The 12716-nt window shown below is 47.6% G+C and overlaps 1 protein-coding gene and 1 long non-coding RNA gene across 4 annotated transcripts; one reads left to right on the top strand and one right to left on the bottom strand.

Moving 5' to 3' along the window:
* The first annotated feature begins 107 nt into the window (after positions 1 to 107).
* Positions 108 to 3770, top strand: LOC137225295 (uncharacterized). Its single transcript, XR_010943765.1, has 2 exons — positions 108 to 1439; positions 3238 to 3770. It is a non-coding gene; the product is annotated as an uncharacterized lncRNA (long non-coding RNA).
* CBLN3 (cerebellin 3 precursor) lies at positions 3525 to 12676 on the bottom strand. 3 transcript variants are annotated; one of them, XM_067739126.1, is made up of 4 exons: positions 11597 to 12676; positions 11184 to 11303; positions 4272 to 4337; positions 3525 to 4108 (listed from the first exon to the last, which is right to left on the bottom strand). In XM_067739126.1, exons 1-4 carry the CDS (start codon positions 11894 to 11896, stop codon positions 3914 to 3916), a joined length of 681 nt encoding a protein of 226 aa, XP_067595227.1. In that variant the 5' UTR covers positions 11897 to 12676; the 3' UTR covers positions 3525 to 3913. The 3 variants fall into 3 exon arrangements, 2 of the variants coding, with proteins under 2 accessions (XP_067595227.1, XP_067595237.1); XR_010943762.1 differs by lacking the exons at positions 3525 to 4108; positions 4272 to 4337 and adding exons at positions 6896 to 7154; positions 7187 to 10844 and having other exon boundaries at positions 11597 to 12644; XM_067739136.1 differs by lacking the exons at positions 3525 to 4108; positions 4272 to 4337 and adding an exon at positions 6896 to 10844 and having other exon boundaries at positions 11597 to 12644.
* Positions 12677 to 12716: the final 40 nt, after the last annotated feature.

The following is a 12716-nucleotide window of genomic DNA, read 5'->3' as shown; positions in this document are numbered from 1 at the left end:
GATCTCGAGCCCACAGGAGTCAAGGATCTCGATGCCAAGTGTGGCATCTCTACCTGAAGAGCTGCTTCGACTAGACCGAGGGGCCCAGGCCTCGGCTTCAGGGGGAGGGTGACTGAAATGAGTGGTCTGGCACCGGGTGAGGTGCTGGCATGACTCTACCTCCCAATCCCACCCCGCAGCCCGCAGCCCGCTCCTCTCACTGCCACTGTACCCTGCATCCCCAGACCCTATAGTGTACGACTGCTCTGTTTGGATTCCCCAGACCCCACCCTATAGTCCCCTGGACCCTGCCTTCTGGGTAGAGAGAATCCCGGCCTCCCCCAGAGCCGCTCTGCAAAGATCACTCGCTGCAAGAGTGTGTTTCTCACGGGTGTGTGTTCCTTCACTCTCCCTCCGAATGGCTGCTGCCGCCGACAGAGGGGGGTCCAGGTGGAGACCAGCACTGGGTCACTCTGGCTGGGCCTCTAAGTAGTTTTATTTCTCCAAAACTGAGCCAGTCTCCTGACCTAGCTCCAGTTGCAAAAACGTTTGACATGGCTAGAGCCAGAGTAGAGCCTGCCACTGAGTCCAATTAGCTTGTTTTACAGCCGAGGAAAGAGGCCCAGAGAGGGCAAGTGACTTGCCCGAAGTCACAGAGATAGTTGGTGGCTGAGCTGGGACCAGGATTAAGCTTCCTGATTCTCTGTTCACCACAGATGGGGTTCAAGTGAGAGAAGGTCTCAAAATCTTATACCCATCTTCCCTCCAGCTCATCTCCCAGATCTTGCAGATAAACCACTTAGGTGTTGCCCTCAAACCATTTCTAGCTGTTAATTCTGTCCAGGAAAGAATGATTGGGTGACAGCTGACAAATTGAAAGGTGAGTGTGGGGTTTTTAGCAGATACCTCTTTCCCCCTCCTCCCTCTGATGGTCTGTTCAACCTCATTCTCCCTCCTCAGTGCTGTATCCATTCCCCGTTAACCACATTTATGACCTTATACCCCTTTTGGTGACCTTTTTTCCCCCATTTGATTTGTCAATAAACGGATCAAAATGGAGCTAATATCCAGTTTAAAAAATTTTTTTTTTCTTTTAGCTGTAGCCTCAATTATGAGGAGGGTGGGAGGCAGTTGTGGGGCACGGGTGCTGCATGTTTTCCAAGCAGGCTTGCAGATTTGACAGCCTGGATAGTAACTTTCCAAGTACATCTGACCTGAGCTCTTATTTACTTTTATTATTATTTTTTTGCGGTACGCGGGCTTCTCTCGTTGCGGAGCACAGGCTCCGGACTCGCAGGCTCAGCGGCCATGGCTCATGGGCCCAGCCGCTCCACGGCATGTGGGATCTTCCCGGACCGGGGCACGAACCCGCGTCCCCCGCATCGGCAGGCGGACTCTCAACCACTGCGCCACCAGGGAAGCCCCTGAGCTCTTATTTTACCGAGGAGACCAGCGCCCAGGTAGTGATACAGCTCAACCTCTCTCTCCCTACTGGTTCATGGCAGGGCTGTGAGGAGAGCCCAGGCTGAGGGCTTCCATGCTAGTGCTCTTTCCGTTCACGCCTTAGAAGTGGGCAGGGTGGGAATGAAGATGAATGAAGGCTGGTGTAAGAATGGCATCAGTGCTGGACCAGCTTGGCTGTATCGGAAACACAATAGAACTAGGTTTGAATACTGAATCCATGGCTGCTACCTATGAAGCCTTTTCCTGGGGCCTTGGTCTCCCCACCTATCAGGTGCAGGGTAACAATTCCTAAATTATGGATGGTGCGAGGATCTCATGAAATAATCGCGCCAAGAGGCTACTGTGGTGCCGGCTATGGAGTAAGCCTTCATCACTGTGATGGACTGCATGTTTGTGTCCTTCCAAATTCATATGTTGAAACCCTACCCCCTAGTGGGATGGTATTAGAAGGTGGGGCTTTGGGGGGGTTAATCAGTTTAGGTAAGGTCGTGAGGGTGGAGCATCTAAGATGAGATTAGTGTCCTCATAAGAGAAAGAAACTAGAGCTGCCTCTCTCTCCACCACTTGAGGGTACAATGAGAAGATGGCCATCTGCAAGTGAGGAAGTGGGCTCTTAACAGACACTTGATTTGCTGGTACCTTGATCTTGAATGCCCAGCCTCCGGAACTAAGTTTCTGTTGTTTAAGCCACCCAATCTATGGGGTTTTTGTTACAGCAGCCCGAACCGATAAAGACAATCACATACTAGCTAATGTTGCTTTTCTTCCTGCCCCTGGAGTGCTTGCTGTTATTGCCCCCTAGGCTCAGAAACCTTCCTAACCCTGGCCAAGCTTCCAGACTTCCGGTGTCTGCTACTTGCTGTTTTCTCACCTGACGGAATGTCTGTTCAGCACTGGCAGGGAGATGGAGTGGCGGGAAGGAACTGTCCTTCCTGAGAACTCCCCGGCTCACGTGCACATGGTCACTTAGTATTTATAGAGCACCTACTGTGTGCCAGGCCCTGTCTAGTGTGGAGTGGATGGCAGGTAATGGGAATGGCATGGTGCCCCTCTGGGGCCCACTGTTAGGTGAGGGAGGCAATTCAACAAGCAAATACAGTGCAGGGTGGTAAGGGAAGGAACACGGCATAGGAGCCCACAGCACAGGGGTCTGAAGCCTCCGCTCACGTGCAGTCCAGTGAGGTCTGTCTTCCTGACCCCCTTCACTGAAAACAATGCACATGCTCTTAGGACAGGGCAGCAAGTGAAAGGTTCGGAACTCCGAAGTGAAAGATTGATCAGGAAGGTGGCTTAGCAAAACCTCTACTTTCTACTCAAGAGAACTTTAAGCAATACTCAGAATTTATCCACATTGGCTTCTGAGCCCTCTGTTGGTGAGATTTCTCTTCTTCACGGCTGAACAATTTACAAGGTCTGATTTGACATATTTTTAGCAGAGTGAATAAAGATGTGTCCACAGTTGAGCACCATGGGCAGTGCAGCCTACTAGTCACTGCTTCTCTCCTTTATACCATCACGATTTCCCCTTCTCATTTGGGGCACTGGCAGGTGAGCTTCCCAAGTCTCTGACAGAGAAATTATAAAGTCACCAGTAGGCAGACAGTCCCAGACATAAGCAAAAATATTATATAAAGAACATCCTGCAGTGTATCTCATTCTCATGTTAAAAAGTACATAAACTACTAACACAATCTTGTAAATCAACTACGCTCAAATAAAAATTTTAAAAAAATGTACATTAACTATCTGGTGAGATGGGGACCCCCTAAGCTTTGCTATATCATGTTTTCCTAGGGACCGTTTATGATGTCCTTGTGTTTCTGGGTAGAAGTGAACACACCTGAAAGAAAGCAGCATTATAACAGGTAAATGGCTACAATAAAACAAAAAAATCCTACTCACTTTTTTTTTTAACATCTTTATTGGAGTACAATTGCTTTGCAGTGTTATGTTAGTTACTGCTGTATAACAAAGTGAATCAGCTATATGCATATATATATATATATATATATATATATCCCCATATCCCCTCCCTCTTGTGTCTCCCTCCCACCCTCCCTATCCCACCACTCTAGGTGGTTGCAAAACACCGAGCTGATCTCCCTGTGCTATGCAGCTGCTTCCCATGAGCTATTTTACATTTGGTAGTGTATATATGTCCATGTTACTCTCTCACTTCGTCCCAGGTTACCCTTCCCCCTCCCCGTGTCCTCAAGTTAGAGGTGATACAAACAGATGGAGAGATATACCATGTCCTTGGGTTGGAAGAATCAACATTGTGAAAATGACTATACTACCCAAAGCAATCTACAGATTCAATGCAATCCCTATCAAACTACCACTGGCATTTTTCACAGAACTAGAACAAAAAATTGTACAATTTGTATGGAAACACAAAAGACCCCGAATAGCCAGAGCAATCTTGAGAAAGAAAAACGGAGCTGGTGGAATCAGGCTCCCGGACTTCAGACTATACTACCAAGCTACAGTAATCAAGACAGTATGGTACTGACACAGGAACAGAAATATAGATCAATGGAACAGGATAGAAAGCCCAGAGATAAACCCATGCACATATGGTCACTTTATCTTTGATAAAGGAGGCAAGAGTATACAGTGGAGAAAAGACAGCCTCTTCAATAGTGGTGCCGGGAAAACTGGACAGCTGCATGTAAAAGAATGAAATTAGAACACTTCCTAGCACCATACACAAAAATAAACTCAAAATGGATTAAAGACCTACCCACGTTTTAAAGATTGTCCAAGAATCCTTGGGACATGTACCAGTTTTAACTTGTTTCCTAATTCATATGGTAACAGTAACTTACATATAGTGGGTACTTGCTCTGTGCTTTCCAACGCTGTGGGATATATACCATGTTTCTCTTCATTGTCTAGAGGAAGAAAATGAGGCAGGGGGAGTTTGAGTTATTTGCTGAAGGTCACGTGCAGCTACTAAGTGAGAGGCTCCAGTGCCCACCACCTTCACCGCTATGCTCACTCCTTCTCATGCAAGTATATTCACTTTGTTGCTAGAGTTACTTTCTCCCCACTAATCTATGGCCTCTCTATCCTTTATTAATGTATGATATTAATATACATTAGTATACTGTATATTAAGATTTCTCCATTTCAGCTTGGTCCAGATTAAGATGATTTACAAACTAAAACAGAGCCTGGTTTACCTCAGTTGGGTCCAAGAACAATTCTGTTGGCCCTGATAAATTTTGACGCGAATGCCATGCCCTCGTTTTCTGAGCTATAATGAGAAAATCTCTATTTTGAGTTGCCGCTTAGGCATTTTATAGTACAATGACCCTGCTCACACCCAGAGTCTGGACATTTAGATAAGGACCTGAGTTTAGGACTCCTGCCCCAAATTCTCACTTGCTTTTCCTGGGGCGCCCTTTGAAATGACCACGTATAGTTGAGTCCGGGTAAAGTTAGTGACCTGCACCCCAACTACCTTACACATAATAGGTTCTTGCTATCCTGCTCACACGTGAACTGGGACAGAGGACTGCCCTTCTCCTGGCTCACTGCTTCCCTTTCCCCCCTCCTGGTTTCTGGGGTCTGTAAGTAATAAATCTTTAAACTTTACTTCCTTTGTGTGAGTGTGCTACACCTTCAATCAAAATGACTACAGGGTTCTTACTTCCCCAGATGGGGAACCGAGGGAGCTACCTCCTGACCCCGTGTGGTGGCCTGTGCTTCCGCATTCAGCAGATCGTAATCTGCATATCCTTAAGTTAATACACCAGCTATGGGTCCCGCAACACACAAGGGGGTACCATTTTCCCTCAGCTAATAAATAGTGCTATTTTGTAAGTTTTCATGTTCCCATAGATGGTGAAAAATGAATCAGGGGAGATCGCAGCAGCTGGATTGCAAAGGACCTAAAAAAAAAAACCACGTTAAGCAATATGGATTTAATCCTAGACCCTCTGCCTTCCCCACAATACCCTAAAGGGCTTTAGGCAGTGAAGTTGCCACTCTGGCAACCCCTGTGTGGAGAATGGACTCAGAGAAGCAAAACTGGAGGCCAAGGGGCCAATTAGGAAGCTTGCGTAGAACTCTGAGATATTGGCAGCCAGATGGGTGGAAAACAATGGATGGAACTGATTTATGGGGGTTATGGGAGAGGGAGGAATCGAGGAACATGGCTGGTGTTTGGTTAGGGCAACAGGGACGTTCCACTTTTAGACACAGAGAATAAGGGAAAAAACAGATTTCGGGAGGAAAGGCTCTAATTTTAGCAGATTGACTTTAAGGTGGGCTAGGCAAAGTAGGAATCTGACATTTGGGAGGGAGGTCCTGGATAGAGATAAAAAATGTGGAAGTTGTCAGCATATGGATGGAGATTCAGGCTTTTGAGAGTGTGTCAGGATGAAAGGAATCCTAGGGCAGAACCTTGAGGGAAACTGACATTTAGGAGATGGGCAGAGGTACAGGAGGCTGAAAAAGAAAGTGGCCTCAGCAGACAGGTGGAAGCAGAGCCCAGAGCATGTGCACAGTCAGGGAAATGAGGGCAGGGAGGGCTTCTAGAAGGAGGGTGTGGCCGACAGGGTCAAATGTTAGGGAGAGCCTGAGTGACAGAGGACTAGATGATAGTGACATTAGTGACGAAGAAGTTGTGAGTGATTAGCTTGAGGGCTAATCACTAATTAGGTGGGGTTGTGAGTGAGGGCTAATCACTAATTAGGTGGGGTAGCAGAGGCTGCAGTTGACTTAAGGGGTGAGCAACTGGTAAGCATAGATATTTGGCTCTAAAGGGGAGGAGAGGTGACGCTAACTAGCATATAAAGCTGAGGGTAACCATATATCCACCACTGTTTCCATATCCATCTGTTTTTTGTTTTAGACTTAAGAGACTTGAGTCTATTTAACTGCTAAACAGAAGGAGTGAGTAGGGAGGGAGACACTGAACATACAGGAGGGAGGAGAGGCAAAGAAAAGAGTATGTTTCCAGGAAATGGAATCCAAGACTGGTGGATGAAGATAGCCGCCTTGACAGAAAGAAGGACACGATTTCTACTGAGCCAGACAGGAAGGAGAGATAAGGAAGGTGAGTTTTCGGATGCGCTGGTGGGAAGGGTTCCTCCTGGGGTTTCTGCTTTCTCAGTGAAGTAGAAGGTGAAGACTCTGCTGCTGGCAGCGGGGGCAGTTGGAGGAGTAAAAGTTTTAAGGAGAGAACAGAAGCCTTCCGTTGGATTCGGGGGAAGATGAGGAAAGAAGCTGACAAAGGAAACCACAGAATTGCTTGGAGAATTGCTCCAGGGGTGGCTGGAGACCCTGGATTTAGATACACGGCATATCCTTCAGCAGGACTTTTCTCTGTAGCAATCAGCTACCAGGGCGTGGGTGTAGGGAAGGCAGACAGTTGGATTCTATTCTTAGGATCCTTAGAGTCCTAGGAGATTTTCGTGCCTGAAGAGGAACACTAGCCACCATCTGTGCTTTATTTATTGTTTAATTTATTTACTTCATAAATCTACTTAAGCAAAAAACTGTCTCAACGTTTAAACACTCTATAACCAAGTCAAAATCTACACATTTTACAAATCAGATTATTTAAACATTGATTGCAAACTTAAATCTTCCTATGCATTTCAATCAAATCATCAGTATCATATGTCAGCTCCTCTAAAAGCATCAAGCATTTTGGTAAAGCACACACGTCTTACAAGGATTATAAAATTTTTCACACACGTCTTACAAGGATTATAAAATTTTTTACACCTACTCTTATACTCATTATAAAAATGGGTTTGTAGACCCAAGAGAAGGACACTATCTCAGTTCAGACCAATTTTTGAATTTGGATATCCAAAAGAAGAATATATCTCAGTGCAGATGAAGTTTTGAATTATTAATCAATGAATTCTTGGTTGGGACCTGGGAAACACTTTACCTTCTAAGATGATGAAAATCTGAGCCAGTGCTTACCTTATATATCACTGGAACTTTTCAAGTCCACACTTTTCCCATGGATTAGTGTATTGTAACTGGATGCCTTTTCTTTAAACGATGTCATCTTTAAGTTTAATGACTATGATACGCAGATGTCCCAGAGATATCCATGCCCAAACCTTTTATGTTTAACGGTAAAGGGACATTTTCTATGTAATTAAAGTTATGGGCCCTAAAATAGAGAGCTTATCCTGGATTATCTGTGTGGGCCCAATCTAATCACAAGAACCCTTAAAATCAGAGAATTTTTAAGGTCAGAGACGTGACAGAAGGGTAGTCAGAGAGGTTCAAACTGTGAGAAGGACTTGGCCTGACGTTTTTTGGCAAGGAACCAAAAGATTGGAGATTGATGGCAAGGAACCTCAGTCCTACAACCATAAGGAACTGAATTCTGAATGAGCTTGGGAGTGGATTCTTCTACTTCAGTAAGGAAGGCAGCCCTTCCTACACCTTTCTTTTGACCTAATGAAACCCTGAGGAGAGAATCCAGTCATGCTCTGCTGGACTTCAGACCTACAGAAACTGAGATAATAAATAGGTCAAAGTTGTGTTAAGACACTACTTTGTGGTAATTATTACACAGCAATAGAAAAACTAATACAATAACTTTACTGACATTATTTACAAATTTATCTAGCTCATTTTCAATTTTACAAACTTCCCCAATATCCCCAATATTGTTGTTTTCCCCAGTATCCTCCTCTTCCTTATTATATAACTCCTGACTTTTAGCTGGGCATAGCTGCCTGGAATAAAAACTCTATTTCCTAGCCTCTCTCCCTTGCCTGGTGTGGCTAGATATGACTAAATTCTAGCCAATGAGATGCAAACAGAACTGCTGGAGGTGCCTCTCAGAAAGCTTCTTTAAAAGGAAATGGGTGTGCCCTTCCTTCCTCCTTCCTGGGACTGTAAGGGTGAAGTAATGGCTGGAGCTCAAGGAGCTATCTTGGGTCAGGAGGTGATATGCTAAAGGTGGTAGAACAGCAAGAAAGAAAACTGGGCTGTGGCGATCATAAAACTGCCATCCAACCCTGCAGTCTTTATTTGCAGATTCTTCTATGTGAGACAGAAATAATCTGCCACCTTGTTTAAGCCATTATTATTTTGGGTTTTACTGTTCCTGTAATCTCATTATAATTAGTAGGGTAGTAGAGGGGCCCCCTTTCCCAAGAAATGAAGGATCATGTTTGAGCAGTGAGCAGTTATCTTTTGGACGTTTGCCTAATTCATGTTCATGTAACACACTGTGGGAGCTTCTTTCTTCCTAGTTGTAATATATGACCAGATGGTGCCAATCAGTCTCTTTCATTTTTGGTACAGTTCCAACGTTTTCTGGAATTACTGAGAGCTCTCTGGATCCACCCCTCCCTACTTATGCAGATAAAGAAAAATAAATGCACCTTATGAATAGATATAATATCTGCTCTACTTATACTCTTCTACTTATCAAAATTACCTAAAAATATCCTATTATAGTCATACTTCTTCGCTCAGTAGACTAACTACATTTTTGTACATTGTATAGTTACTTCTTCCTTTTTGAAAATCACAACAGAGTTGTGGATTTTAAAAATTCACCTTGTTCCAATTAACAATATTATTTTCCTTTTGATTATCAAATTGTCACAGAATGTCAATTTGTGGAAGCCTATTAAGATTGGTTCCTTTGCCTTCTCAGCTCTACCCTACATTTAAGAAAGCACCTTTGCTTTTTGTCTTCACCAATAGGTTCCAGGCCTAGAGTTATTTATGACATGGAGCTATTCTCAAGGGACCTTGAGTCCTTTTAAAGGAGAATAATATCTGAGGCAAAGCTTCAGGTGCTAAGAATGCATATCAGATTTTTTCCTGATGTTGTTTCTATGCCGCTTTAGTGACAAAATTTGAAAAAGTTATTTCTTTTGAAAACCACAAATTCACAACTGGTATTTCCTATTTAACTCAGGCACTACCAAATTCTTTTTTATTTGACTCTGACATACAGTTTTACATTTATTTTCCCTACAGCATACCTGCTTGTATCCTGTAACCCCTGAACCCAGTTGTAATGCCGTGTTCTCTCTTTAGTGATCCTATAGGGTCTCACTGAGCATCATTCTCTAATTACTTTATTGATAGATTCATCCATGCTGGGCCAATGGGGCAGAGAGGTGAGACACAGTTTATAATACTGGCAGGAGAGTGGTTGAAAGGATGAATTATGGAATCCAAGGAATTTTAAGGAGGAGGATAAGACAGCACAAATCAGGAGAAAGAAGAGAGGTTGTGGGATAGTGTGGGACAGGTACAGTGAAGGTCCCTGAGAGAGCTGGGAGGAAGGAGGTGGTGGTCAGAGCATGAAGTGATTGAACTTGAGACTACAAAGGTGGAGCAGTTCTAGGAGGGGGCCACGGTCATTGATGTGTTCCATGCCTGGAGATCTACAATTGCCCACATGTGACCTACCTCCACCTCCAGCTGCCAAAGGAACCTTTGTATACCCACTTTCGGCCAAAGCAAACATACACACCCATGTCTTGGGTGCGGAGATGAGGGCCAGAGTCCATCTGGGATCTTCCACAAATAGATGCTGGGTTCACCGTTGGCTGGCTGCCCCAATGTACGTGAAAAATGTATACCGTGTTCAGGTGGGTGCATGCCCCCTTCCTGCCGCACCAGCCACAGGCTCTGGGCTGCTCTGTGGCCCTCCCCACAGTTCTGCTACTGGCTGAGTCTCCCTCCTGCTCTAGTCCACACAGTGCTGGCTCAGCTTCTGACTGTGCTGGCCGAGATCTGTGATGCTGGCACTCCTCACAGGAAGGAGCCTGCTGGGTATGCTGAGGCTGGTCCATCTGGTCCCCTGTAGGGGCCTGTCAGGCTCACCTGTACCACCTGTTCCCCAATAGCACTGAGCAGGAAGCTGGGTTGGAGTTGGGGGGACAGGAGGAGCAGAGTCTGCAAAGTAGCACAGGCCTCCCTACCTGCCAAACCCTGCCCTGATCCTAGGGCTGCAGGCAGAAAGAGATGCAGTGAGAGGCAACTGTGAGGGGCAGGTTAAGAGGGGCAGGTCCCGAGACACCAGAGCTCTACTCTTCACCTTGGATGTTTGGTACAGGGTCCCATGCAAGGACGTGGAATAATAAAGGCAGCCAGAGGGAGTCTCTCTCCTGCCCTGAAGATGCTACTTCTGGGGCAGGAGAGGGCAGAGGGCAGGGGTCAGGGGCTAGATTTCCTTCCTTGAAAGGCTTGAGTCCTCAGAGTGGGAAAATGAGGAAGCCAGAGAAGCTTGAATATTTCCAGCCACCCAGCAGGTTCCCTCGACGCAGGCGCAGAGATACCCGGTCCCCAGGGTCCAGGGGCAGTAGCACAGAGCTGGTGGCTGCCTCCCGGGTCACGTCTGGGTCGTTGGCAAAGGCCGAGATGACAGGCCATGTGTTCAGCATCAGGCTTACCTGGGGAGGGGAGCCCAGTTAGCACCTCTCCCTAGTCCTTGTCCCGGGACCCCCACTTTCCTGAGGGCTTCCTTCCTTCTCTGCAGCCCCAGAGGGACACTCTGGAACCTGGGAACCTGAGGCTCAGAGCACCCTCCTGGGAGGGCTGAGAGGTGGCCGGTGTTGCACTCTGTGCCTCCTTCACAGTCTCTGCTAGGCGGGCCCTTTCCCGCCTTGCTCCTGGCCCCCCAGGATGCAGGCCAATGGAGGTCTGCCTGCGGATCCCCTGGGCTCCACTTATTTCCCCCTTCCCTTCCCCTCCTGAGCTGGGGATGGGACAGGGCCTAGGGTTCAGGTCACCTGGACAGTCTGGCGGTTGTACACCTTCACCACATGGAACCGGAAGCTGTAGACGCCCCGGACAGGGGCCACGAAGGAGCCTGAGGCCCGGTCAAAGCCACCGCCCTCGTTCACCAGGACCTGTGAGAAGCGACCCTACTGAGTGGGGCTTGGGGATGCCTGGGGCTAGGGGAAACCAGGATTGGGGGGAAGGGGCAGTGAGTAAGGAAAGGAAGGGGTGGCAAGTAGACCAAACAGGAGGGATGCACGGATTCAAAAGCAATGGTGAGAAAGGGCAAGGAGGGTGTGGTGGGAATGAAGGGAAGGGAGACGGGAAGAAGGCTTGGGGGCAACTGGCCACAGCAGGGCTGTTTCCTTAGCAGCAGAGTGGGTTTGGACAGTGATTCCAGGTCTTTGCAGGGTAGAGGGATTACCTGGTCGAAGTATATGGCTCCACTGGTGCCATTGCCGATCTCTCCTGCTGGCTCGTGGTGGTGGCTTCGGACTGCAGCAAATGCCACTCTTCCAGGGGGTGCCTCTCCCAGGGCTGCTCCCCCTGGCCCCCCTGCCGCAGCTCGGCTGGGCTCACAGACCACCAGGCACTCACCTTCCAGGAGGACTGGCTCTGTCCCCTCCTGGGCCCACCCTGTCCTCAGGGCCATAAGTGTCAGGGCCAAGGTCAGCCAAGGGCTGAGTGAGGGACCTGGTGGCCAGTGTCGCTTTGCTCCCAGCATGGTTGAGTGGCTCTGTGACCCACAAGCCTTCTCTGTTTGCTCCTTGGTTTTGTCCACCTCTCCTCCAGGCTCTCACCACCCCTCACGCTGCTTCTCAGCCCTCTCTGGGACTCATGGTCACCTGGTCTTGGCATCTCCCTCTCCATCCCTCTCTGTGCCCCACGACTCTGTCCTGCCTCTCACTCCTGCTGTCACTGCAGTTCCTGCCTCCTACTCCTGCTGTCACTGCAGTTCCTGCCTCCTCGGCAGGGCACAAAATGACAGCAGCTGGGCTCTGGGAGGGAGAGGAGAAATGAGGCAGCCATACAGGAGGGCTACAGCCAAAACCCCAGGGCAGCCCCTCCCGAGAGCACTGAAGGCTGGAACTGGGACGACAGAGAACATGGGTGTCTGTGTGAGACTGTGAATTCTTGTATGTGTATGTGTGTGAGTGTGTGCGTATGTGTGAGACAGCTCCTACAGCTCCTCCCCTCACTCCTCCCCTCTTCAAAATCCGTCGCAAGTCAGCAGCCCTCTTAGCAGCATCTTTTCCACCGTTGGAAAAAAGGGAGTGTCCTTGTGTTTTCCCTGCAATTGTTTTGGTGGAAAGTGCTTGGCCCAACAGTGTCACTGTCCTGTGACCCTGGGCCCGTCTCTTTCTTTCCTTGGTCTTCTATATCTTCATCCGAAGGGACTGCATTAGTCCGTTTAAGGCGCTCTTCACCTCCATCTCTCCATGAAGTGGTTCCTCATTCCTGAGAAACAACTGTGTGGAGCGATTGAAAACTCAGAAGAGCGCAGAGACGTGACCCGCAGGCTTGGAGCAAGAGCGGGCGAGAGG

This window comes from Pseudorca crassidens, chromosome 1 (genome assembly GCF_039906515.1).
Source record: "Pseudorca crassidens isolate mPseCra1 chromosome 1, mPseCra1.hap1, whole genome shotgun sequence".
NCBI lineage: Eukaryota > Metazoa > Chordata > Mammalia > Artiodactyla > Delphinidae > Pseudorca > Pseudorca crassidens.
This window is presented reverse-complemented; position numbering and strand designations above follow the sequence as displayed.

Coding starts and splice junctions, on each gene's coding strand:
- CBLN3 (XM_067739126.1), bottom strand. CDS start 11,896: ATGCTGGGAGCAAAGCGACACTGGCCACCAGGTCCCTCACTCAGCCCT. Junction 4,338..11,183: donor ACAACCGCCAGACTGTCCAG/GTGACCTGAACC, acceptor TTCTTCCTCTAG/ACAATGAAGAGAAACATGGT. Junction 4,109..4,271: donor AGAGCAAGTACCCACTATAT/GTAAGTTACTGT, acceptor TTTTACATGCAG/CTGTCCAGTTTTCCCGGCAC.